The sequence below is a fragment of the Prinia subflava genome, chromosome 5 (genome assembly GCF_021018805.1).
Source record: "Prinia subflava isolate CZ2003 ecotype Zambia chromosome 5, Cam_Psub_1.2, whole genome shotgun sequence".
NCBI lineage: Eukaryota > Metazoa > Chordata > Aves > Passeriformes > Cisticolidae > Prinia > Prinia subflava.
The window spans coordinates 2,826,048-2,853,011 of NC_086251.1; the positions used below are offsets into that span (position 1 = coordinate 2,826,048).

Here is a 26,964-nt window from a genome sequence, read left to right on the forward strand (position 1 = left end):
CATTATTATTAAACTCTCAGGGTGCTCTAGGGCGTGCACACTGTTATAATCCACACCTGTAATTTGGATTTGCTGCCTGTGCCCTTTGGCACAATGGTGTACACGGGAATTTTAAGGAGTGTGACTGACACTCAGCCACCCCAGGGACAGGGAAGGAAATGGGCTCTTGATGATTTTCACATCAGCTGCTGCCTCCTGTTAGCAGGGAAATTGTTTTGACAAGGGCTGCTTTGATATACTCATTTATAGAAGGGCTCAAACGAATCTAAAGAACTTCCTGACCCTGTGGGCTGCTGGGCTGCAATAGAACCTCAGTGAAGTGGGGCAGGACTCATCGTGTAAGCTCTTCTAAAACTGGCTGAGGCAAATCCTCCAAGGATTTATGGAAGGGAACATCTCTTCTCTGTCATGGGGTATTCCAGGTAAGATAATGGGCTGTTTCTGTCACTCTTTGGTGATGAAACTCAGCATTTCAGGTGCTGGATGCAGTGAGGGATTGCTTATCCTTGTCCCTGGAGATGGTGCATGGGGTCTGCTGGCCCTGGGTGATGATGCTGAGGCTCATCCATGGAGCTTTTATCCCCGGAGCCAGAGGCACTGAGAGATTCCTTTTGTGCAGGGCTCTGGGTTGCAGACAGCTGCTGAGCTGGGGGCAGAGTGCTGTTTGTCAGTGCCCTCTTCCGGGAGAGGTTCCACTCCTCTTTTGTGGCTCTGCTGGAGCAGCAGAGTCATCCTCTGGTCCGTGTTCCTCTGGGTGCCCACCAGGACCCCCAGTTCCTCCTGTGCCAGGCTATGTGCCAGCTGTTGGCACCCAGCAGCTGTTTTGTGTCCCCATCTGTCCCCTTTTGGTGATCATCCCTAAATTCTGTGATCTTGGCAGAGAAAGTGCAGCTCTTTAAAGGCAGGATGCCCAAACTGCCTGCTGAAAGTACCATTTATTCCCACTGACAGATTTGTCTTCTTGTGAGACACTAAATGCATTTTGCCATGCAGATTTTCTGGAATGTAACTGTGCAATCTGCAGTGAGTTTTTAGCATGGTTTTGCCAGTCACTGTAAATTCACTGAGTCTGAATGAGGTGAATGAAAGTTGTGCTTTCCATAGGGTTAAAGCAGCTGTGTGTGTGAAAGGAGTTTGCTTTAGTAAAGGCTTTGAAGTTCCTTTTTAAAGTCTGTGTGATCCTGGCTGTGTGGAAGAACCTCTGTGTGCTGAGGGCTCCACTGATTAAAGTCCATTGACACAGCAGAGCTCTCCTGTTGATCTTGGCTTTCACTTTATTCTGGTGTGCACATCTGACACTCTGAATAGCTGCTTATATATAACAGATGCAGGTACAGCTCCAGTACCACAATTTAACGGAATTAGCAGCTGTGGATGAAGATACTGAACTTTATAAAAAATAAAGCTTGTGTTCATGGATCATGAAGGGAGGGAAGGTTGGCCTTGCCCCTACCTGGTTGCTTGAGAATATTTTTATAGGGAATAGAGAACGGTGACCTAAATGGCAGGGCAGGGGACTGGAATTACACAATCGAGAAGTTTCTCACAGTTTAGCTTTGGACAGCTTTGGAGAGTTTTTTGTATCTTTCTCTGCCTTATTTATCTCACCTATTGATTGCACGTTATCTCTCTCTACCAATAAATGTGTATTATTATATTTTATATAAATTAAATCATGGTGATCTATGATTTACTAGTGGTCTGCAGTTCAGTTTCTCTGCAGAAATGCTACCAGATTGATTTACATGGGTAACTGCAGCAGGAAGACCACACACTGTTCCTAAATAGGTAGAAAAATACTGAATTTGGAGTCCTGACAAAGTGCTGTGGTGTGTTTAGGAACAGCATCATGTCCCAAAGAGCAGGAAAGGACATTCCTAGAGAGCTGTGGGATGCTGCCAGCAGGTCCAAGGTGTGACTGGTCAATGAGCTGAACTCTGTGCTGGATTTCAGTGTCATCAGTGTAGGCAGGGCTGGAGCTGGCACAGGGGGTTCCTGTGCCCTGTGTGTTCCTGTGCCCATCCCAAACCAGCTGCCCTATGCTCCATGGGCACTGCTGTTCAGGGGGTTCCTGTGCCCTGTGTGTTCCTGTGCCCATCCCAAACCAGCTGCCCTGTGCTCCATGGGCACTGCTGTTCAGGGGGTTCCTGTGCCCTGTGTGTGCCCATCCCAAACCAGCTGCCCTGTGCTCCATGGGCACTGCTGTTCAGGGGGTTCCTGTGCCCTGTGTGTTCCCATCCCAAACCAGCTGCCCTGTGCTCCATGGGCACTGCTGTTCAGGGGGTTCCTGTGCCCAAACCAGCTGCCCTGTGCTCCATGGGCACTGCTGTTCAGGGGGTTCCTGTGCCCTGTGTGTTCCTGTGCCCAAACCAGCTGCCCTGTGCTCCATGGGCACTGCTGTTCAGGGGGTTCTTGTGCCCTGTGTGTTCCCATGCCCATCCCAAACCAGCTGCCCTGTGCTCCATGGGCACTGCTGTTCAGGGGGTTCTTGTGCCCTGTGTGTTCCCATCCCAAACCAGCTGCCCTGTGCTCCATGGGCACTGCTGTTCAGGGCTTCCTGTGCCCTGTGTGTTCCCATCCCAAACCAGCTGTCCTGTGCTCCATGGGCACTGCTGTTCAGGGGGTTCTTGTGCCCTGTGTGTTCCCATCCCAAACCAGCTGCCCTGTGCTCCATGGGCACTGCTGTTCAGGGGTTCCTGTGCCCTGTGTGTTCCCATCCCAAACCAGCTGCCCTGTGCTCCATGGGCACTGCTGTTCAGGGGTTCCTGTGCCCTGTGTGTGCCCATCCCAAACCAGCTGCCCTGTGCTCCATGGGCACTGCTGTTCAGGGGGTCCCTGTGTGTTCCCATCCCAAACCAGCTGTCCCGTGCTCCATGGGCACTGCTGTTCAGGGGGTTCTTGTGCCCTGTGTGTTCCCATCCCAAAGCAGCTGCCCTGTGCTCCATGGGCTCTGCTGTTCAGGGCTGGAATACATTGAATACTGCCCTGGAGCCCTGCTGTGCTCAGGGGGATGTGGTTTGAGAGATGGAGGGACCATGGGCCCCAAGTCTCTGCCCCAGGTTAAACTCAGCCTGCTCACTGTGAGTTCAGTCTGTCCCTGGCCTGTGGAGTGATCAGTGAAATCCTGTTTGCACTGAGAGCTCAGATGCAATCCTAAATATGAAATAGTTCTGTACCCTGCCAGGCTTTCTACTGAATGGACTCGTTCCAGTTTTTATGTCCTCCCTCACCCAGTAGTCTTTAAATGTGAGAAGAAAAATTCTTTCAGCTCCAGTCCTGTGAAGTGGGATTTCTTTCAATGATCCAGGATCTTTAGGTTGCAGACTCCAAGTGTGCTGCAGATTCAGCATGAAAATTGATGAGCACAAGGGTATGAGAGAGACATGCACTAAAGTCATAAAAGCATCATCTTGTGCTGGGTATAAATATATAAAGTACTAAAATGAATTTCAATAAATTAGATGTTATATATTTAAAGAATTAATCTTTAAAAATGCTGGTACAACAACTTGTCAGCGTTATTATTCTGATATTGATTTATTCCATTTCTTCTTGGTGAAATCGTCTTTCTGAATTTGCATGTGAGTTTCAAATGATTAAAAATTTTTATACTTTTAAAATCTTTTATTATAGCCCAAAATTAGGCAATAAAGCCTATTACAGCTGTTCTTTAGTTATAGAGGCTGGTGGGCACACATTTCACCCCTGACAGCTGTACAGTACTTTTAAACTGTTTGTGTGGGTTGGGCTATTCGGGAATGTGAGTTTTATTCACATTTATTATTTAAAATCTTATGGTTTACCACTGTGTCCTCAAAATATTAGCACATGCTTTCCCTGCTTACAGGTCTCCCAGTCAGTGGAAACTAAAGAGAAGGAATGTGTACTTTTTGCTTGAGAAAGAATGCAATCATGGTTTGATGAACAGACACTTTTACAATAAAACTCTTCCGTCTCATTGAGACTGTAGATTGCTGGCTGTTACATGGCACTGACCAGTTTTCCTTTTAGTGTTATCACACAGTGACTTAAATGTGATGAAGCATTAGAAAAGATGGAATTAGTTTAATTGTACTTTTTCACAGGGTTCTGAAGCCATTGTGTTTTATTTTGAGGTAAATCATCCTATTTATCTTGTCTGCATAAACACCTTTATGAATAATGCAAGGAGCTGCTAAAAGTAAAAATTACAGACCTGTCCTTAGAGGACAGGATTAATATCCTGCAAGAGCTTGTACAAAACCCACTGGTGCCTTTACTCTTCAGTACAAAACTGGGCCATTTCTGAGCATTTGCAGAGCCACTGTGGTGGAGTGTTGCCAGTTCCATGAACAGCTCTCTGCTAATGGCAGTGAAATGACTGAGTGGGTAAAAGCTGGCAACAGGATGGTTTGTACCAGATCTCCTTTGCATGGACCTTAGAACAAGGTGTGAGTGAAGAAAACCTCCAAAAATGGTGCCATGGTGGTGGGAGCAGCCACATCTTACACTGCATTAGGGCAAGAAATGAAAAACACCACCCTTAATGCAAAGGTAGGGCAGATACTGAGCCAGAGACTGCAGAGGAAAATTGAGATGATGATGATGCTTTGGGAAGGCTAAGCTGGAACAGAGACTGGGCAGAGCCAGAGAATAAAGCAGGGATTTACTGAAAGCCTTTAGGGTACACCTTGAGCAGGACAGGGCCTGGCCAGGGCTGCACCCAGGGTGAACACAAAATGGGCACAAAAATGGACAAATGGTCATGGGGTCTCACATTTTTATAAGTTCTGGTCCATTTGCACATTGGAGTTTAATTGTCCAATTCCAGCTCCAGGCTGGGAGGTCCCATCCTTCCTGTTCCTCCCTCCAGCCACCCTTGTTTGTGCTTTGGGCTGAGAGCTGTCCTTGGTGTGCAGCAGGAAAAGGATTTGTTCTGTGTCCCTGCTGTGTGCAGAGCTCAACAGCACTGACTGTGAGCTCAGAGCTGCACCCTGGGCAGCACAGAGTCTGAAACACAGCAAAGATCAAACTCAGGGCATCACTGACACTTCTCACTTGCCAAGGAAACATTAAACTGGCAGTTTCTCCCAAGCACTCAGGTTTAGAGTGCCAGGCACTGACAGGGACATGCAGAGAGCCCTCCCAGAACTGTCCTGCTGCCAGGAGCACCCAGGGCAGGCAGCACCTGCAGCAGGGGAACACAGCCAAAAGGGGCCACCAGGGGTCTCCTCAGCCTGTGGGAAGTGACAGAATTCCTGAGCAGGTCCTCATGTGCTCCTGTGAAAAAGATGAGAATTCCTGCACTGTTTCCACTCACAGGTCAAAGTTGTACACTTTTATTTCAGCTTAACCTGACTTGAAGAAGAAAGTACATATAGAACATTCTGGTGAGCATCTGCACACACAAAACACACAAAAATAGTGTGCATCTCACTCAATTCTACAGCAAAACCCTGAACCAGACTTGGATAGAAAGACTTTTATCCTGAGGCAAATATGCCATTATGGGGCTAGAATCTAAAGATGGAAAAGCAATGATGAAGAGAAGTGAATTGATTCTAATTCCCTGAGCTGGCTTTTATCTACATCAACACTGTTCTGTGCAGAAGAAATGCTCAAGAAGAAGTGTTTGAAAAGACTTAGGATGTCTAGCTGGAAATGGTCCATTAAATGAACTAAAGAGTGTCAGGGTGTATGACACACCACTTTGTAAAGTTGTTCCTCGCTTTTTCCTCCTGGTACTCTGAGCATCCTGAACCTCAGTTTGTAAAACATCCCCCATATTTTCCTGTTCCCTGTGTTTACACCATGCTACAAACAGCACACAGCATCCCAGGAGAGGCTTACAGAGCTGCTCAGGGTGTTCCCAGCCCTTCTGGTGTTTCTGTGCTCCAGCCCAAGGAGCAGGGATGTGTTGGGTACATGGAGATGCCATGGAAGGTTTTCCTTGTCCATTCCTCTCCTCATGCAGGTCCCATCAACCTGCTGCATGTTGTGGGTTGTGCAGAACATGCTGCACATGTTCTGAGAAGGAGCTGGGGAGGCAAATACAAATATAAAGCAATTAAAACCAGTCTGTGAAAACAGCCATGGCTTCTGGAGAGAGAGGAATATGTTACTTGGTGTTGATTGTTTGCCCAGAATCTCCTAATGAGTTGAAATGAACATAATTAAAAGGAGGTTAAATGTGCTTTGTCCAGCACTGCTGGACCAGCACTGGTGAGGGTTCCTTGCACTCAGTCTCTGCTCCAGGCAGTCTCTGCTCCAAGGGCTGGGAGCTCTAAAGAAGCCCCAGGCCTTCTGTGCTCAGGTGGGGACTGGAGCAAGGAGATTCCATCAAACACTCTGCCCTCAGTCTGACCTGCCCAGCAGCTGCAAGTCTGGGAGCTGAGGAGCTCGTCTGGAAACAGAATGTGGAATTAGTGGGGTTATTTTAATGAAAGAGCTCCTCTGAACCTTCTGCTGCAGGGGACCAGTGAGGAAGAGAAATAAACCAGTTTGCTTCACCAGTATCATGAAATGAAATCATTAGAAATTAATGGGAAGATTCTGCTAACCCGTACTGACAGATTTCAAGCCATGATGTTTGTTGTAAAATGCAGCTAAGAATTGGGTAAAACAACAGAGAGAGAACCCTGCACATTCTAGCTAATGTGTGACATTGTAGAGCCTGTTTGCGTGGTGGAGCATTCAGAGTCAGAGCCAGTGTCTTTCACTCTGTTTCAGAGAAAAAAGGGTTCATCTGCTTGGCAACAGTATTTTTTCCTGGTGTATTTTATACTGAATTTGTGTGCATGAGCTGGGTATGAGCCATTGTTTTTCAGTCTGTTTTGAAACATTTTTTCTTCCTCCCTGAGGGGCAAACTTGGAGAACAATAAATAGGCTAAAAACATAGGTAAAATAAGATTAAACCCTTTCCTCCAAAATAATAACAATAAATCCTAGTGCCACTACTACTACTACTAAAGAAGATCACGAGGCAGTGAGAGGGAGCCCTCACCTGTGGCAGATTGCCCAGAGCCCAGGCAGGCAGTGGCTTTTGTTGGACACACTTGTGTGGGTATTGATGAACCCCTTCTCCCTCCACTTCTCTGCAGGTGCTGTGGAGCTGGGTCACTGCTGGCACTGTCTGTGCAGGGCCTGCAGAACATGAAGAAAAACAGCCTCTGTTTGGGCAGGGACCCCTCAGTGCCTCTACAAGCTCTGTTCCACTGACAGAGAGAAAGCAGTGGGGTTTGTCACCTGAGGAGGGACAATTGTGTAAATCAGCAGAAGGGGCAGGGAAGCTCAGGACATTGCACCAGAGCTTGGGTGATGAGGATGTGTGGCTTAGCCAGGCCCCTTCAAGGTTGGGAAAATTCTTTTATTGCTCAAAATATCAACCAAAGAGAGTTTTTATCAGGGCTGTCAGCTTCATATAGTGATGGTGAGCAGGCTCAAATGAAGGGAATGTAATTTGATTTCCCACAGTAGGGTTTTTATGGCCCCTGGTCTTTCACAATATGTTATCAAGAATACTGCTTGCAGACAAAAGACAATTGCTGTACAAAGTTGCTACCAAAGTTTGCTTGGCAATTAAAACCTGCAGGCTACAGCTGCTGTGTTGTTTGGTTGGTTGGTTTGTTTAAATTTTGTCATAGAAGCTTTGCTGCAATCTGAGATAAAGAAACAGTAATACTTCATAGAGAGCCATGAGCTGTCGTGATACAGTGTTTATGGCTATGTACTGATAAAAAAACAAATGAAAAAATCCAAACAAATTCTACTTTTCAATCTCCATCTCTAAGGGAGATGCTCCCAGTCAGCAGAGCTCTGTGCAGACCCTGGAGTGCAGATTTACTGATTCTGGTTTTCCATAATGGTTTGTGTTTCTTGTCCCTGCTCTGGGACTTGCACACACAGAAGGAACAACAACCAAGGCAGCAGTGCCTGCCAGGTTTTGGTGTGAGTTTGTTTTTTTCTTTAAGAATCACTGCAAATGTTTTTAGGGAAGCTGACCGTGGCTCCTCCTCCCACCAAATCCCCACAGGATTCACCATTTATTTCAGCCTGCAAGGCAGTGGAGCTGGACCTCACTGCAGGGTCGGAGTTGCTGGTGTGGGGAAATGAGAGCTGGAAAAAGGGAGGAATCAAGAGCTCCTGACAGAAAACTCCACAGGGGTCAGTCCCCCACAAAAGTTGGTGCAGCAATGCCTGTGGTCAGATCTGGATGGGCTTTAAATCTGTTCCTGAAGCTTCCATTTATTCCTTGGTGTGCTGCATTGGTGTCTCTTATCTAGGTTAGAAAGCAAAAGCAAAGGAGGTTGGATTTTGTTTGTTTTTCCCCTTTCTGGATCACACAAAAGGAAGACCTGTCCTTCAAAACTCTTCCCATAGCCTGAGAATGACTTTGCTGTCTGCTGTAGGGAAATGCTGTGTGGGCAGAAAGGTTTGCATGTGGTCCAGAGTATCCAAGACCAACTAGAACCTGCTGGTTTGCAACTTTCTTCTGTTCTGCTGTAGAATTTCTTAAAGTTCCCAGTATCAGAGCTGGGTCAGGGGATTTTGTCCTGTAAAAGAAAGGTTATCTTACTTTGCATCTGGTAAATTCTAATTTTTGTATTCTAACAGAAAGTTGAGTTAAAGTCTTCAAGGTAATTGTGTTTAGTCATGTCTGTATTTTCAGAAAGCTTTAGTAAATTCTTTATTCAGAATCTAATTTACTGTGCATAGTTCTTTAATAGACAGTTATGTCTCTATAGAACAAAAGTACTCTCATAAAATATTTTCTAGCTAAAAATGAATTGTTTGGTGATATTTTTTCAAGGACAACTCCAAATAACTTTGATTTAGAAAGAAGGCAGAAAATCATTAAGTGACAAGTTGCCTGTGAAAAATGATTTGTTAAAGCAGTGTTTGGTTAACTTGTACATGCATTGGTTTGGGAGCCCAGCACACATTTTCCACATTAACAATACACTGGGATGGTTTAATGCACCACAACAGTTAAAATTAGCACCTTAGTAGGGCTCTTTCTTCTGCAGCAGCTCATCATGAGAACACAGAGCACCACACTGCAGGGCTTGCTAGCACACATTTATTAAGGTGCTGTGGAAAAGCCTTGCAATTAAAACCTGACAAGCCTTGCAAACCAATGAATGCAGTAGCCAGGGATTGATTTGCATTTCAGTGAGACCAAGTTAATGACCTTGTGTTGGTGTGTACAGTCATGCCTGTCTTCTGCCTGATTCAGGTGCAGTGGGACCTCTCATCACATCTGAGGCCAATTTCTCCTCATTGCAGCCAAAAAGGGTGAAAAGGAAATTGTGTCTCAGGGGATTGCTTGCTTCCCTTTTGGTTCTGTTTTCTTGTCTGCCCACATTGCTGTGCTGTCCATGTCTGTGAGAGTGCACTGGCAATGAGCCCATCGTGGGTGCTTTGTTTTGTCCCTTTTTCACCCACCAAAGGTGCCCTGACTGCTCCGATGTGCGTGGCCAGGTGCTGATGGCTGCATTTGTGTGTGGGCACTGCCTGCAGAGGCTGAGGGTGAAATCCTGCTCAGCTGGGTGGGTCAGGGTGCCTTGGCAGCAGAGCCTTTGCTGCTGCTGTGCTGTGATGGAAAATTGTGCAAAGCTTTGAGTACAGGCAAGTTCCTGCTCCAACACGGGTGGTTCCACTGTGTCCTCACTGCTTGGACAGGAACTGTCTGGAGAGGGGAGGGAAAGCTCTGCCACTCCTGTTTGGGTTAATTGGTCGTTTTTGCCACAGAGAACCACAGTAGAATGAATTAAATCCTATTTCAGGTGTGAAAATCAGATTATTTCCATGGGTTGACATGGAAGATATGAAAGGTACAAGAGGGATACGTGAAATCCCTCTGAATGTAAAGGAAGATGTTTTCTTCTTGTCCTTTATATATAGGGAAAGAATACGGAGTCTCCTTGCTATCTCCAGTGTTCTTCAAGTGTTGCTTGATTTATAAATTAATATTTTATCTCCTTCCTACTTTGTGTTGTTGTAATGGGAAATGAGATCTGTGTGCAGTTTTGCCTTGCCCATCTTTAAAGGTTCCAGTTTTGGGCCTGCATCTTCTGAGAACAGTTGTGGGAAAGCAAATGAAACTTGACAAGGAGAATTTGAGCTCAGCAAGGGTTTGAATACTACAAAAATAAGCTAAATGCAAAAGTCACATCATAGTTTTCACATTCTCTAAATTATTGCTTTGGACAACTGAACTGGGCTAATTTTTCAACCCCTAAGTTGGCACATGGATTCTGGTTGTTAAATAAGAATTTCACACTAAATACAAGTATTTTCTTCCATGCTTTGCAGGGCCATCTCCATGCTGATCTCACACTGATATGGCCATTTGATCTTATTAAAATGAAATACTTTCTGTACCTGGGAGCTGACAGTATGGGAGCATTGGGCTGGGATTTGTTCCCTTCCCCACCCCCCCAGTCTGGTTCAAGGCTGAAGGAGTGACAGGGACAAAGATGTTGTGCTTGTAACTTTTTCCCTCAAGTTACTGGGAGCATTGTCTGTTTGTTCTGACTTTAGGAAATGCAATCAATGACAACAAGAAAACCTGCCAAAGGGATTTTCTCAGAAAATCAGTTCTGTTCAAAGTTCAGCTGAAAATGAGTGCAGTGTCCAAGCCTTTTATATCTGATTAATGACTAAAACCTCTGAATAATAAATGCCATTAAAAATGACAACTCTTATTGAATAAAGAACCAAAAAGCTGCGTAGCAATTAGGAATTTATGTTCAGGCTTTGCTTGATTCTTTGTGGAGAATCTCCCATTTTCCAGCTTGGGCTGCTCCTAATGGGGACCCCCTTTTTCTGTGTGCTGCATGGAGAACAGCAGCAGGGGCACATGAACAGGGGCTCTTCCCTCCTGCACACACACAGGAGATGAAGCTGCTCTGTGTGAACAGGTCTGCACTGCTGAGAACAGGAATAATGTTAGTTTCTGTAATTGCCGACATCTGCCTCTCCATAAATCTGTGGAATTACACAGAAACAGAATTAGATATCAGTGTCATAAGTAGAGCAATTAAATGCAGCTCTGTAGGCAATATGGCTTAATATTCATCTGTGCAATCCTTTTAGTTCTGAACTGTGGAAGCTCCTTCTAATCTGCACTGTTATTCTACTGCATCCTGTACAGATTCTAGTCAAGGAGCTCTTCATGTGGTAGGGAGGACAATATTGGTGATGCTTGTTGAAACCACCAAAGGCAAAGTGAATGCTTCATTTATACCTTTGTTTTCAACAACAAATCCCAGTCCAAGTCTGTTGAAAGGGAAATGGGATATCTTTAAGAACGTTTTAAGTTTTACAGTAGCTATTTGAATATAATTCATTTGATACCAGTTCATTCCTAGTTCTCTTCATGTCAGTCTTCATGCTCTTTACTCCCTGCAGTACTCTGGCACTTGTTAAACAGTGAGCTACAAGTTTTAATTTCCCTTAGTGCTGCACCTTTTTCACCACCAGCAACGAATATTTCACGTTCTCAGCTATGGCTGAGTTGTGCCCTGGAGCAACAGCGTTCTTTTCTGGCAATGAAGACTTTCAGGACAGCAAAATGCACCATTTTTAGGCCAGTCTGAGTGATGGGCAATTGGACCATGCTGGCAGGTCACTGGGGACATTTCTTGCAGTTGTACTGTCCAGAGCAGACTGAATGTAGTGATTTCATTGTTATAAAGAGTTTCCTTCAGCAGAATGAGAGAATTCTTAGTCTTTTTAAGAGAGGACATTTTGAGGTGATAACTCATGAACTTGTGGCACTTGTCCAAAAAGTAAACCCATGGACATCACATCCCACCTAAATGAGACTTTAGGTAACTCTTGGTTGTAAATTCTTTTGACTTTGTTGGTTTAGAGAGAAGTTAAAATTACTGTTGGGCAATACTGAACAGTTAAAGTTTCACCCTAGCAATGAGGTCATTTCATATGATAAGTATGGTGGTTCTTCCTTTAATTTCTGAATTCATCTAATACTCTTCAGGAAATACCATGACAGAAACCATGACATGCTTCTGAAGGATTTTCTTTTCCACTCTTCCTTCCCTTGTTGATTACAGTTTTCACTGTTCATGTTGGAACAAAAGAGACCCACCAGTTTATTGGTATTTCATCTGGACAATTTGTCAATATATTGTTTAACAAAAGTCCAAAGTTATTGCCTGAAAGAAACACCAATTTTTAACAATGTGCTTAAAAATCTAACAGCTTCTATTGCAAGAAGAGAAACACTGCCTGAACTCCCTAGATAAATTCATATTGCATAATTATATTTTACCCTCCAAAAGCCAATTTAATGGGATACTGTAATTCGCTTTTCTCTGGTGTTTAATGATTTTCTCTTGTCACCTATTCTTTGTGTCATTGCTAAATCATACTGCATAGCTTTTGGACTTTTTGTGTTCATGTGTGTGTATCAGGTGCCTCTGAGCTCTTTTTATTTCCTTTTTTTTCCAATTCACTTACACCTTCCAGCAATGGGAAAAGGATGCAGCTGACTGCTTGTACCATGGGGAATGTTGCTTGTGCTGGAAATGATGAAGAATAATGCACTTCTGTTGTGGTGTAAAACCCAGAACAGAGAGTGGTCTGGTTGACAGAAAGTCACTGTGCTGGCCAGTTTGCAGTCACTGGGAATGAGTGTGCACCCTGATCTGAGGGCTCAGGGCTGTCACTGGTACTGGCTCCACTGAGGTACCTCAGAATCAGCATTTACAGTCCACCCTGGTGGGGATGGTTTAAGAATTCTGTGTGGAATCAAAATAAATGCTGAAGAATAACCTAAAAATCATCAGTGCTTGAAGTCTACCCAGTAAATGTGGAAGATAGAGAGGGGCTGCACCCTCACCCACCAGCAGGGCAGAACCAGCAATAGTCACTGACTGCAGCAATAAAAGTCACCCCTGCGAAATGTGCCCAAAGCCTTTCTCCCCCTGCTGTTTTGCAGATCTCGATGAGTGTGCCTTAAAGACCCACAGCTGCTGGAATGACTCAGCCTGTGTGAACCTGGCAGGAGGCTTTGAGTGCCTCTGCCCCCCCGGGCCCTCCTGCACTGGAGACTGTCCCCACGAAGGTGGCCTCAAGCGGAACGGGCAGGTGTGGACCCTGCGGGAGGACAGGTGCTCCGTGTGCTCCTGCCAGGTGAGATCCAGCTGGCCTGGGGCTGCTGCAGCTCCAGGCCAGGAACCCAATGCTGCAGTGCTGCTGCTGCTGCACAAACATTAGCCTGAGCCCAGGCACTGAGGCACAAGGTGAGCTGTGCTGGGGACACTGAGGCACAGGGTGAGCTGTGCTGGGGACACTGAGGCACAGGGTGAGCTGTGCTGGGGACACTGAGGTACAAGGTGAGCTGTGCTGGGGACACTGAGGCACAAGGTGAGCTGTGCTGGGGACACTGAGGCTGCCATGGGGATGTGCTTCTGGCAAGGCATTTATTTTCTTAATCTGCAAACCACACACTGAATTGAACTGAATAGTGGCTCACCCTGCTGAGCTTGTACCGTGCCACCCTGTGTGCCAGAGCATTCAGAGTGTGCCTTGAAGAGGGTCTGGCACTGCCCTTTCACACACTCTGCAGGGTCCAGCACCATTACTGGAGATGCTGAACACTGATTTTCATTTCTGTTCCCTCTGAGTATGCACCTCTCAGCACTGAGGTCAGCCCACCTCCTGCTGGCTGTGTTTCCTTTGCCTGGAACACATTTGAATTAGCTGGGGGAGAAGAAAGGTCTGAGCAGGAGTCCCAGGTCAGAGGACCCAGCAAGAGGCACCCAATTTCCTCAGAGTGAAGCAGGGTGAAGGCAGCTTTTTCCTGGGCTGTGTTGGCAGGTCTCCCACTGGAGCAGTGCAGCTCTCTCTGCTCCTTTGGAGAAGCCAGCTCTGGTATCAGTGGATGTACCTTGAAGAGGTAACATTTAGATCAGGGTGGGGTTTTGTTGTTGTGGTTCCCCCCAACCCCTGAAAATTGCCTTTTCCTTTTTTCTTCTTCGTGTGGTAACCCGGTTAGAAGAACATTTAGCTCTTGATTTCTTGATTTTCACCAGCTAACAGAGGAAGGCTCTCTTTGAAATCAGAAGAATTTTAGGAACAGCCCAGTCTGAGAAGTGGTTGCTCTTTTATGGTCACTTTGCCCTGATTTGTTCACAGAGTGGGTAAAGCTGTCCAGGGACACAGCAGAGCACTCTAGGCCCATCCATGAGTTCCAGTAAAATTGGGATTTGGCCTCTGTGAGGAGCTGCAGGTGGAGCAGGGGAATTGGCCTCCATGTCCCAATGCTTGGGAGCCAGAGAAGCAGGAGAGGGTTTGAGGGGGAGCAAAGGGAAAGAGGAGTTTGAAGCTGCAGGAAGCTGAAAGCCTCATCTTTTCTGTTTGGCAGTGGTGTGGCAGAAGGGAAAATTAAGACTTGAGAGTGAACACAGCCTAAAAAGTTCACTGCTGGTTTGGGCTCAGTGGGGAATATTATTGTTCTTGTCATTTGCTGTATTTTTTACTTCAAGTAGCCTCAAGCTCCCTAAACCTCCTCCTTTCAGAAGCCAAAATGTACAACTTTACTGAATATAGTAATCTTGGGGAACTGGCAAGCTGACAAAAGGATTTCCAGTCAGTAGAATAAACAGTTTAATATATGTGAAGACATCTGGTCTGCCTTTGCAGTATTATAACTATTAGTGTTCACATTTTAGACTGCTTGCACTCTGTTTGATTTGCCATTTCTCACTGCCTGTACTCCTTATGTTGAATGTTCTTACTGGTAGGTGAAAATACAGAATGATTAACTAGGACATAGTTTAAACTGAGCCTGACACTGTTGCTATGACTCTTACTATGGGTCTTCCTCACTTTACTTTCTCCCTCTGTGAATTAGCATTTGCATTTAATTTTGTTCCAGTAGCTGCCTGTTTCAAGAGCAAATTCTTGACTCTAGAACAGGGATATAATAAGATCCTATCCTAGAACAGGGATATAATAAGATCCTTCCCCAGCAGTGTAGTAGCTGCAGTCCCTGCCTACGACACAGGAGACCCAAGTTGATTCTCTCTGAGGACCAGAAAGGCAAACACCACTGGGGAAGGAGAGTTGTTTTGCCCAGATTGTTTTGGGAAGAAGCTTTCCTAAGAAACTTTTCCCTTGGGAAAGGAGTGAGCAGCTACCAGCAGGCTACAATCTCTCAGGCCCAGCAGTACCAGGCTCACATTTCAGTGAGTTCCTGACTCTTTTCCCCTCACTGGGCTGGGACAGGAGCGCAGCGCTCTCAGCTCAGCCAGGATCGGATCGTGCACCCACAGCAGCCGGGCCGGGGCTGTGTTTGTTGTACCGGGCCGGGCGGGCTCCAGGCCCGAGCTGTGACCATTTCCTGAGGAGCCCGGGGCCCCTGGGCCGCGCACGCCCCGCCAGCCCCGCCGGGGGCGCCGTGCGGGGCCCGGGCTGACTCAGGGCCGTGTGTCCCGCAGGACGGGAGGATCTTCTGCCGGAGGACGGCCTGCGACTGCCGCAGCCCCGGCGCTGACCTCTTCTGCTGCCCCGAGTGCGACAGCCGCGCCACCAGCCAGTGCCGGGGCCAGAGCGGGCAGCGGCTCTACCGCAGCGGGGACACCTGGAGCCACGGCTGCCAGCGCTGCCGCTGCCTGGTACGATGGGGACAGAGCTGGTGTTAGTCAGGAGTCACCAAATGATCCCTGCTGCATTTAGGGAACTGCACCCGGCATTCAAACTTGTGTTTGTGTGAGCGCCAACTGCGGTCTGACCCGCTCAGTGACTGCAGCTTTGGCAAAACAAAGCTTTTCCATTCCAAAGTGTGCAGAGTTTCTTGTTGTTCGTGGATGGCAGGGCCAATGACGTTTGCTTCACCGTTTCCAGGAAGGAGAGGTGGATTGCTGGCCCCTGGAGTGCCCGCCCCTGGACTGCGAGTACACGGCCATCTCCGAAGGAGAGTGCTGTCCCCACTGTGTCAGTGACCCCTGCCTGGCTGACAACATCACCTATGACATCAGGAAAACCTGTCCAGATGGCTTGGGCATCACGAGGCTCAGCGGGGCTGTGTGGACCATGGTGGGATCTCCTTGTACCACCTGCAAGTGCAAGGTACGGCGGGCGGGTGGGGCGGGCACGGAGTGCCCCTGATGGGATCAGGGTCCTTTTCTGCCCCTGGGGCTCACACTGAGGCCTTGGGGAAGGAAATGAGAGCTGGGGGCCTGCAGAAAAGCCGTGTGGTTTCTGTCTGGCAGAGGATACGTGAAAGAATTCTCTCCTTGTTGAAAGCGTTGAGCAAAGATCTGTTCATATCCCAGTGCAGCTTCCAGACATTCTCTTGAAGTGCCCTTCAGGCATTCTCAGTGTGAGTCAAGGGTCACATTTCAGTCATTACCTGGTGTGGATGCTCATGGAAATGTGCATTACAGGGCTGGTAAGCCAAGGCAAAAACACTAATATAAGAGTTTCACCAGCAGGTACACAGGTAAAAGGCATTGCAGCTGCGAGATAAAGGCACTCCCACAGCAGTGATGGGGAGGGAATGTCACAGTTTCTGTTCCCTGATCTCATCAAGACAAAATTAATCCAGTGGCTCTCATGCAGGAGTGCAGTCTATTCCCCTTGCTTTGTGCAGGGGTGACCCCCCTGTGCTAATATCAGAATTATGAAAATGTTGTTTTGAGTTGTATAAAATGTTCTTCTGCTCACCCTGGGAGAGAAAGCTATTGCCCCAGGGCTTTAAATTATCGAAGGCAGCTTTTCTGCCATTCTTTTGAGGTTTCTTTTCTGTAGATTTTTCATGGACTAAAAAAATGAAAAGTAAAAACAAAATGCTCATTTGGGCTTATAGTAGTTGCTGTATTTTTTATTACATAAGATAGCTTTATAAATGACTGTGTGTTAGAAGAAGATACTTAACAATGGATTAAATTCCAAAGCTGTGTGGTGTTTATGTTGCCCCCATCTCCTCCGTATCTGCCCTGAGCCGAGAGCCTGAGCTGTCTGCTGATTTCAGACAAGCAGAAAGCTTCCCTGTGTGGATCCCATCCAAATTCTCTCCATCACCTTTCCTGCATGAGAGGAGAATGCAGTCCCCTGTTGCTGTGCTGTGTTTTATCATGGGGGTCACACAGTTTGGGGTCCCTGCGGGAGCTGAGGCCAGCTCAGTGCCCCGTGGCAGAGCTGGCTCCCCAGAGAGGAGGCTGTGCTCCCCTGGGAGCAGTGCCAGCCCCTGGGCGCTGGGCAGTGTTTGGGGGTGGCTGTGCCAGTGGCACCATCTCTGGGCAGCAGCCCCGTGACCCGCGGTCTGTCTGTCCCGCAGAACGGGAGCGTCTGCTGCTCGGTGGATGTGGAGTGTCTCAGCAATAACTGAGCCCGGCTGCCGTGCAGGGAGGAGCTGCTGAGCTGCACCCAGGGGAGGCCGTGGGCCCTGCTGTGGGCACAGCAGACAGTCCCCAACGCCCTGCCCCAGGAGGGGCTTTGGAGCTGCCTTTGGCACCCGGCACTGCCCCGTCCTCGCTGCCCTCGGCCAGGGGCCTCCGGAGCAGCGCACAGGAACCAGGGGCTGCTGCAGTGTGCAGTGCTGTAAATCACACACCTTTCCTGTCCAGAGACTACAAATATGTGTAAATTATTCCATGGGTACACTGATGCTGTATTTTTGTTTTACTCTGTGTATTGACGACATGGATAGAATTCAGCTCCTCTTCCTTTGGATCTAGATTTTACAGATGAGACAGCCCGTCGTGATTTTGTCCCATGATGTCACACACTTGGTTCCAAGGTCCCTGTTAGCTGTATTTATGAAAATATGTATGTATGTACAGTCAGATTGCATAGTACTTCTATTTCACAGCTGTCCAGCATTTTAAAGCATTCAAAGGTATGGATGGAATGAAAGGAATAAGTCTGTCTGAAACTGTAAAATTAAATGCCATGAACTGAAGGAAATGGCAGAATGAGCACTTTCTTCTCCAAACATGCAGAGCAGCAACGAGACCTCTGCAGTGAGAAATGGAACTAAAACTGCATCCCACTGCCAATCCAACACATATTCAAGAAGGAATCACCATTATTATGTTCTGTTGAGTATAATTCCTCTGGATTGTACAGTGCTAGAACAGTCAGAGACCCTTAAGATGATCTAGTTTGAGTTGGGCATAGTTTAAGTTAAATATATTTAAGTTGAGTAGGTTAGAATTTGCTTGCATTTGTAGCATCCCTGATGAGTTCAGGATTTTTCCTCTTTTGTGTTTGCAGTGCTGATGGTGTCTGTCATCCTCTGTCACTGCTGCCACAGTGACAAAGAGCAGAGCCCCTGTTCCAGCCACACGCAGGGCAGGGACCTGAATGCTTGGAAATTCCATTACCAACAGCTCAGAAACAGATTTTATCCTTCCACATTATATGACATTCAAAAATACTTAAATGTGCTGTGTTGTTGAGGACCTAAGTTTAGACAGGGATTTAAATCAAGACTCTTTGCCCTGTATGGAGGTTAAAGCTTAGATTGTCTTCAGCTAATGTGGATTTTTTCCATGAGGCTGGAAAGTTTGTGGCATTAGGACAGGAATGTATTTCTATGGCGATGCATCTACAGCTTAAATGTCACATTTTTAATGTGCTGTTGTGTTTTGTTCTGCTCATTTGTGCAGTTTTTTTGGTTTTTCATTTTGTTTATTTAATTAAATACTGGCTATATGGAAAAGATTGCAGAAATGAGTATGGTGGCTACAGTTTGGAAAGTCTGCATTTGTGAGTTCTTCATAGTTTCATGCAGAAAATGTGAAACTGATTAATAAGAAAGAAGTGTGACTCTACAGTGAAAACATGAGTTGTCTTTTAAATGAGGTACTGTTATAAGGGGACAGTGGCAAAGAATATAAAATTACTTTCAGTCACTCAGATAACTTTATTCCAATTTTTTAAACAAGGTTTGTTTTAGTTAACAGCTTTGTGTGGTAAAGTTAAATTTATTTTCTTAAAATGCCCCATCATTTTCAGCTGATAATGTATTGACTCTACTTGCATTGCCCTGATGATTGTACAGTAAGGGAAAGAGTTGTGTTTTATATGATACTCACAGGATGTTTGTAAATCATGATGTCAGTTCATTTTGTACATCCCATTGTCAAACCCAATGGTAATTCAGCTGGCTAAGACACCCAGTGGGCTGAGATATGAAGGGGAATGATTGAAAATTTGTGGGCATCTCAATAAACTCCTGTGTACAGATTGCTTTCCCTCAGTTTTATTAGCAGGTTCTGAAACACTGATCAATGTCCTTTCCAGCTCGAGCTCAGGATGCTGCAAAAAAGGAGAAAAAGTGTTTGCCCAGAGGTAGCATCAGAGTGGTAAGAAATGTCATTTGTGCTCAGGCAGAATCCTACATTCCAGCCTGTCACACTGAATTTCTGAGCTCTGTGGATGGATTAAAGACAGGGCAGGCTCTGAAAATCATTCCCTTTTACCTTGTAGTGGAGAAGCCTTTCCCTGGAGGCCTTCTGGACCTTGCTAGGATCATATTTAACAAGACCACACAAGTTCACACTTTTCTACTGCAGACCAATCTTCTCCCAGAGCTCAAATGCAAATTAATTCAGTAAAACCCTTTCAGAGCCTTTTACACAGCGTTGTGTGTCATTATCTCCAGAGGGATGCAGCTTGAATTGTTCACACAAAGTCACAATATTGACACAGAGCTGTTGGTGTTGCATTTTGAGCATTGCCCTGACTGTGATGAACTTTTCCTCCTGAGGGAATTTGATCCCCAGTCCCATCACAGGTACCTTCAGAGGGCTCAGCAGGCCCAGCCCCAGCTCAGAGAGCACCTTATGGAGGAAAACTGAATTCCCTGTGTCCTGTGTGACCAAGGTAAGGAAGAACTTTAAAACTTCTTTCTTGATGGGATCCCCTATTCCCTATAAAGATAGGGGCACTAAAATTAAAATGCTGATCAAACCAATGTTTTTTACAGTGATTTAAGGCAAATTTCCTCTTTGTTTATGGGATGGACACTGTCTGCACTCAGGAGAATGTGTGTCTGTTATATATATTGTGTATATTTGTAGTGTAGCATTCCCTTGAGGAGGATTGCCACTAACATCTGTGGAAGGAAACTTGCTGCTGGTTCAGAGACTTGCTCAGAGCTCTGGCTGTGCACAATTGGAATTTTGTAGCTGTTTCTGTTTATTTACCCTGTGGAAGAGTGTTTTCTCTGAACCCTTCTGGTGACAAAAAGATGTAAATGAGTGACACACAGAGCATGGACAGCCCAGCTCTGGTAAAATGTCTGTGCCCTCCCCTTGTGGTACAAATCCAGCCCAGGCTGTCCAGAGCAGAGCCTGTGCTCTGTCCTTGGGGACAGGGAGCTCCCAGCTGTGCCCCTGGGTGTGTGCAGACCCTCTCCTGAGTTAAAGCAAGGGAAAGGCAGACATTCCTCTAGCTCCCAGCTGTGCCCCTGGGTGTGTGCAGACCCCTCTCCTGAGTTAAAGCGAGGGAAAGGCAGACATTCCTCTGCAGGGGTCCCTGGGTGTGTGCAGACCCCTCTCCTGAGTTAAAGCAAGGGAAAGGCAGACATTCCTCTAGCTCCCAGCTGTGCCCCTGGGTGTGTGCAGACCCCTCTCCTGAGATAAATCAAGGGAAAGGCAGACATTCCTCTGCAGGGGTCCCTGGGGCACGGCCCACTCTGAGCTGTGCTGGGCTCTGGGAGAGGCCAGAGTTCAATTATTGCCAGAAATGCTGGATAACCCTGGCCTGGCTCCCAGGAATGTGTGTGGGATCCATCAGTGCCTTTCTGCTCCTCAGAGACCCAAATCACAACTGTCTGCAGTAATGGATCTTCCCCCAGGGCTGGCAGTGAGTTTTCAGGTGTGACTGTGCACAAGATTTAATTAATATCTTTTCAATCAGATTGCAATGACAACCAACGTCTCTCTTTTTTTTCTTGTTTTTTTCCTGTGACAGACAATAATGTTTCACAAAACAAAAGGTAAAATGTCAGGAGTGATTACACAAATGATGGAGTAGATTTTAGCAGAATTAAATCGTAACTCCTACGAGCAATATGGGAATGTCTTCCATCTAATGGGACTTACATAATCATCATTAATGAGGGGATTTTAAAGGGGCCCCATGATACAGTTTGATGTAAAATTTTAAGTGAGTGTTGTGATAAGACATCATTGTTTGAGGAGCATATTCTGCCAGTGGAAAAATGTTCCTGCCAACAGGCTCCTCTTCTTCTTGAGGTACATCTTTGGAGCTCATTGAAATCTATATTGGGGTAAGGAGAATTCATTGTAGTATAAATTAAATAAAAAGAAATTTAAAATACCCAGTCTGGGGTGTGTGAATGCTTCATATCCAGCCCTTCTCTGGTAGAAGTTCCTGGTGGAAGTCAGCAATAATTCTGATTCAGCTGCCATTGACCTCGGGGGTGTTACTGAGCTGCTGGTATTGCATGGAATCTGCAAATGACTTGCAGGTGCTAACAGGATTCATTTTTGCTACTAGCTGCCAGTGGATAGCCCCCATGCACAGGTTTAGGTGTGTCTGGAAAGGATGTATATCAAACAGCTGATTAAAAGGGTCAAATTCTGGGGTTTTTAATGAAATCATCATCAGGAGGTTGACAGGAGATGGATCCATGATGCCAGAAATCATGCCCAGTGGAAAAAAAATCCACAAGCAAACAAACAACCCAAAGTAAGATTCCTAAAACCATATATCTGTCATTTAAGTTTTGTTACTGCTACTTCAACTGTGCCTTATGAGGGATTCACTGAATTCTGGTGGGTGGGTTTCTGACTGGGAGCCAAATCTCTGCTTCAGCAGTGCCTTACACTTGAATTTTTTATTTCCTAAATGTGTACATGAGATTTTGTTTTCATTTCAGTGTTTTGATTGGAATGAGTGGTCTGTGCTCTCTCTGAGACAGAAGGAGCTGCAGCAGGCTCTGCAGTGCTGCAGCTCCTCTCTGCTCTGTGCCTGTGCCCCCTGGGGAAAGGGAAGGCAAAGGGCCCGTCTGACCTGCCCAGGGCCCTGGGGTGAGGGGGGGCTGTGGCTGCAGCCTCTGGTTCTGCTGCTGCTGCTGCTGCTGCTGGGCTTTGGGTGTGCTCCTCTCATGTGGAATTCCTGTCCAGTGGCTCCTGGGGCCATCCCTGCACACTCACCCACCCCAGAGCAATTCCTGAGTCATGGAGTGCCTGGGGGTGTTCCTGGGGATCCCTGCAGGGAGGAAAGGCCTGGGGGTTCTGCAGCACCTCACCCCATCACCAAACACAGAGCAGAGACCAGGGGCTGGGATTAATTAAATGTCCTGTCTGCTAATAGTGCAGTTGATTGATTGCTGTCTGATCAAATCTGCTTTTCCTGGAGCAGCAATTGGAAATGTCCTTGATGGAATCCAGAGCTTCTCTGCACTGCTTTTGATGGATTCCCTTTGGCAGAATTAAGTGTGCACATTTGTTTTCCTACCTGAATGTTGTGCAAAGTATTCATCCAGGTGATGGAATGTGTGTGGGTTTTGCTACTGCTGTGTCTGTAGACTCAAAATAGGAAATCCTAACTTAATGTCTGTGAAATTGGAATCAGAGAATCACCACAATGTGTCCAGGTAAGCACTAATTTTAATGGTGAACTTACCTGCTAAGGTAAGGGTTACAGAAAACCCAGTTTGTATTTTTAAAGTCCATTTGCAGCTGGAGAGGTGGTTTTACAACGTGAACACAGTTCTGTCCATTTGCTCACATTTGTGTTAAACAGTTGGCTGATTAGTTCACTCATCAGCCACACAAATTTAATTTATGGTTTGCAGGGTAGAAGACAGCTTTGAGAACTGCTAAATGAAGTCACCTCTTGTGCAGGTTTTCAAACAAAAATAATTGTTGGAATTCTGCTCCCAGCACTTTCTCCAAGTCAGAAGGAAATATCTCCTGTACAGCCCTGGGGACTTCTGCTGTGTTTTTGTCTTTTTTCTCCTGTTACAGCTTTGGAAGCCTCTGGAGAGTCTGGGCTGCTGAGGCTGAACCCATGAGATCAAACTGCCTGCAGAGGGGTGGGATAATGGGATAATGGGTTGGGATAATGGCATGGGATGGGATGGGATGGGATGGGATGGGATGGGATGGGATGGGATGGGATGGGATGGGATGGGATGGGATGGGATGGGATGGGATGGGATGGGATGGGATGGGATGGGATGGGATGGGATGGGATGGGATGGGATGGGATGGGATGGGATGGGCTCAGGGTGGGAATGGATGGGATGGGATGGGATGGGATGGGATGGGATGGGATGGGATGGGATGGGATGGGATGGGATGGGATGGGATGGGATGGGATGGGATGGGATGGGATGGGCTCAGGGTGGGAATGGATGGGATGGGATGGGATGGGATGGGATGGGATGGGATGGGATGGGATGGGATGGGATGGGATGGGATGGGATGGGATGGGATGGGATGGGATGGGATGGGCTCAGGGTGGGAATGGATGGGATGGGATGGGATGGGATGGGATGGGATGGGATGGGATGGGATGGGATGGGATGGGATGGGATGGGATGGGATGGGATGGGATGGGATGGGATGGGATGGGATGGGATGGGATGGGATGGGATGGGATGGGATGGGATGGGATGGGATGGGATGGGATGGGATGGGATGGGATGGGATGGGGTGGGGTGGGGTGGGGTGTGGTGGGATGGGCTCAGGATGGGATGGGCTCAGGGTGGGAGGGGCTCAGGGTGGGATGGGATGGGCTCAGGGTGGGATGGGCTCAGGGTGGGATGGGATGGGCTCGGGGTGCGATGGCTCAGGGTGGGATGGGATGGGCTCAGGGTGGGATGGGCTCAGGGTGGGATGGGCTCAGGGTGGGATGGGATGGGATCAGGATGGGATCAGGATGGGGTGGGATGGGATCAGGATGGGATATGAATGGGCTCAGGGTGGGATGGGCTCAGGATGGGATGTGCTCAGGGTGGGATGGCTCAGGGTGGGATGGGATCAGGGTGGGATGGGCTCAGGGTGGGATGGGATCAGGGTGGGATGGCTCAGGGTGGGATGGGATCAGGGTGGGATGGGCTCAGGGTGGGATGGCTCAGGGTGGGATGGGATCAGGGTGGGATGGGCTCAGGGTGGGATGGGCTCAGGGTGGGATAGGATGGGCTCAGGGTGGGATGGGATGGGCTCAGGGTGGGATGGGCTCAGGGTGGAATGTGCTGAGCTCCTGGAGGACACCCTCCCAAAGCTGGAGCAGCACTTTCTCTCCATCCTCCTTCATGGGTGAAGCAGAGCAGAGCAACAAGCTGGATTCCTCTGCATCTTCCCAGCTGAAATCAGGAAAAATCTCTTTGGAAGGTGTCTCCTGCAGGTGTCTCAGAAATGCCAGCAGTGCCAGTAATTTCCTGCTTTTCTCAGTATTTTGGACAGAACTGGTTAAGGAGGAGCTTCCCAGGGCTGGGGGGTAAGTGAATGTATAGCAAAGCAGTTCTTTTCTCAGTGGGCTGATTAGTAATGTCAACAGGCAGTACTAAATTGTCTTTTGATTTTGGGAGTGGTTTAATTCTACTTACAGCAAAAAGTGATTGTTCCCTTCTTTACAGTTTATTCTTTATTCTCCTTGATTATTTTGCTGGTCTTTCAGGCTGTCCCATCCCTGCAATCTGAACAGTGACTGAGCAGAAGAAATACTTGTTTTTATGCCTATAAAACCATAACTTTATTTTTTCCATGTAAATGTCACTTTGTTTTATTACCCATGGCTAGAATGAATGCATAATCTGGGCCTCAGTCTCAAAATCCTGTTTTTATTATAAAGGGAAGGCAGACCAAACCAGTTACCTGCCTTCCAGGCACCCTTTTTTAAGGATGTCTTGCCTAAGCATTTCCTGTCTCAGGGAGCAAAGGAACTGCATCCCTGGCATTGAAAGAGGGGCTCCAGAGTGTCCCTGGGAATGGTCTGTCCCTGTCCTTTCTGCCTGGAGCTCTCAGGCCTGGCTCGGCAGTGTCCAGGAAGTCATTCAGCACTCCAAGGGCACGGCTGTGTCTGCAGACAAGTTGGCAGCCCAGTCTGAGGGAGGACAGAGGAGCCTGGAGCAGCCTCACATCCATCCTTAGCACAGCCTCAGCACCACCAGGGAGCGTTTGGGACAGGCAGGGTGGTGGAAATCCCAATTTACAGCTGCAGCTCTGTGTGCCTGTGGAGTTCAGGGGAGCTAAGCTGCAGGTTTCCTCTGTCTGAGTATTGCTCAGCACGAAAGCTCAAAGCCATTTCTCTTGCTGAATTAAAGCATTCTGGTAAGATGGATGGGATTATGGGGTGCACATCTGTGTCCTCCACAAGTGGGGAAAAAGGAAATTCTCCCAGATGGCTTTTTCACCTCTGAGCAGCCATCTCAGTCTAAGCCAATTGTCAGTGTTTGAGATAGTATTTACAGAGGAGCTTTTCTGGTGTGAGTAATGCCATTTCAAATAGATGGATGTCATCCATTTCAGATGAGCTGATCCAGTGCAAGGGTAGCAGTGAGAAATGTCAGTGCTACGTGCTCAGAAATTACAGCCCAGCTGTGCTGAAATGAAGAGCTGGGTTTAGGGGAACGTGTGTGTTTGAAAATGTGCATTTCTCAGGGATTTGGGATTGTCAGAGCTGAACTCAGATTGTTCCTGCAGGTGCCCAGGCAGGCAGGCTCGGAGCTGGGAGGGGACAGCTGGTGGCACAAGCTGATGTGGAGGTGACACTGCCCAGGGAGATGGGGACAGGGTGAGGGGCAGGGCTCTAAACCAACAGAGGAGAGGTTTGTGTCAGATGCTGGGGAGAAATTCTTTACTCAGTTGGTACCAAGGCACTGGAACAGCTTGCACAGAGAAATTGTGGTTGCCCTGGTTAATGAAATCTTCTATAAATGTGGGATGACGTTTGGAATTCAAGGCAAAAGAAATCATTAAGCCAAAGCTTGCAAATGGAAGGGAGAGAACCAAAAGGAAGGGAAAGCATTATGCCAAGTAAGCAGGAACTTCAGAATGAGATTTCTGCATTTTTTATGACATGAGAGTACTGCCTATAGCAAAAATAAAACGTTTGTTAGCCTCAGGCTGGCACCAGGTACAAAGGACTGGTAACATTCAGGAACTGGAAAGCCATTATCAAGTATGTAATGGAACATCCCTGAGTTATCTGAGTGATAAACCTTCCTTTGGCTTCCTGCATGAGAGAAAAGTGGAGCTGAAATCAAGCAAATAAACTAATATTCCTTAATGTTTAAAATATTATGTTATTGGGCAGTTTAAATTAGAAGAGGAGTGTGCCAGAGAAACACCTGGGTGGGAGAGCCAGGTGATACCAACACAGCAGATGCTGCTTTTAGCAGAGACAGGTGAATTTGTGAAGCTGGTGACACCAAATGTGGGAGTGATTTGTAGGAAAGGCTCCTAAGCCAAGGAAGCAAAGAAAAGGAGTCCCAAGGAGTCAATATACTAAAATACAACTAGACTTTTTTTATTGTTTGTCTTTAGAACGTGGACACACAAGGTAGGAAACTACCTCCACCTTTTGATTTTATTTGGAAAGGAACCTGGCCCTGGCCACTGAGAGAATGTCCAAGGGCAGGAGCTTGGGTCTTGGAGCTGTGGGTGCCCCCTGAGAGTGGGGCTGTACCAGGGCAGGGCCCAGGAGGGCAGAGCAGCCAGGCAGCAGCAGGGCATGTCCTGGCTGGGCTGGGAAAGACAAGATCCACTGGAGAAGCAAAGGGCTGTGGAAAAACAGAGCAGGACTGGGATCCCCAGTCTGCACTGCCCATTGCCTGCTAATGAGCAGCCAGCTCCATGAGGAAAGCAGAGACTCTGGGGGCAGCTTAAAAGTGATTGCTGGGGCTTGGAGCTCTGAGAACTGCTTGCAGTTCCCATTTCCCACCCCACTGCCCCTTTCCCACCCCACTGCCCCCCTCCATCCCCAGTGGAACGTTTCTATGACATTCAGTGGGTGTGTGAGACTTTGCA

General features: G+C 47.1%; 1 protein-coding gene across 1 annotated transcript in view; it reads left to right on the forward strand.

Moving 5' to 3' along the window:
• NELL1 (neural EGFL like 1) overlaps window positions 1-21,478 on the forward strand; it is a 206,558-nt gene extending 185,080 nt beyond the window's left edge. The window contains exons 15-18 of the mRNA XM_063397555.1: window positions 12,945-13,138; window positions 15,448-15,624; window positions 15,854-16,078; window positions 17,289-21,478. Coding sequence (XP_063253625.1) covers window positions 12,945-13,138; window positions 15,448-15,624; window positions 15,854-16,078; window positions 17,289-17,339 — 647 coding nt within the window. The 3' untranslated portion in view covers window positions 17,340-21,478. The remainder of the gene's footprint in view (window positions 1-12,944; window positions 13,139-15,447; window positions 15,625-15,853; window positions 16,079-17,288) is intronic.
• Window positions 21,479-26,964: the final 5,486 nt, after the last annotated feature.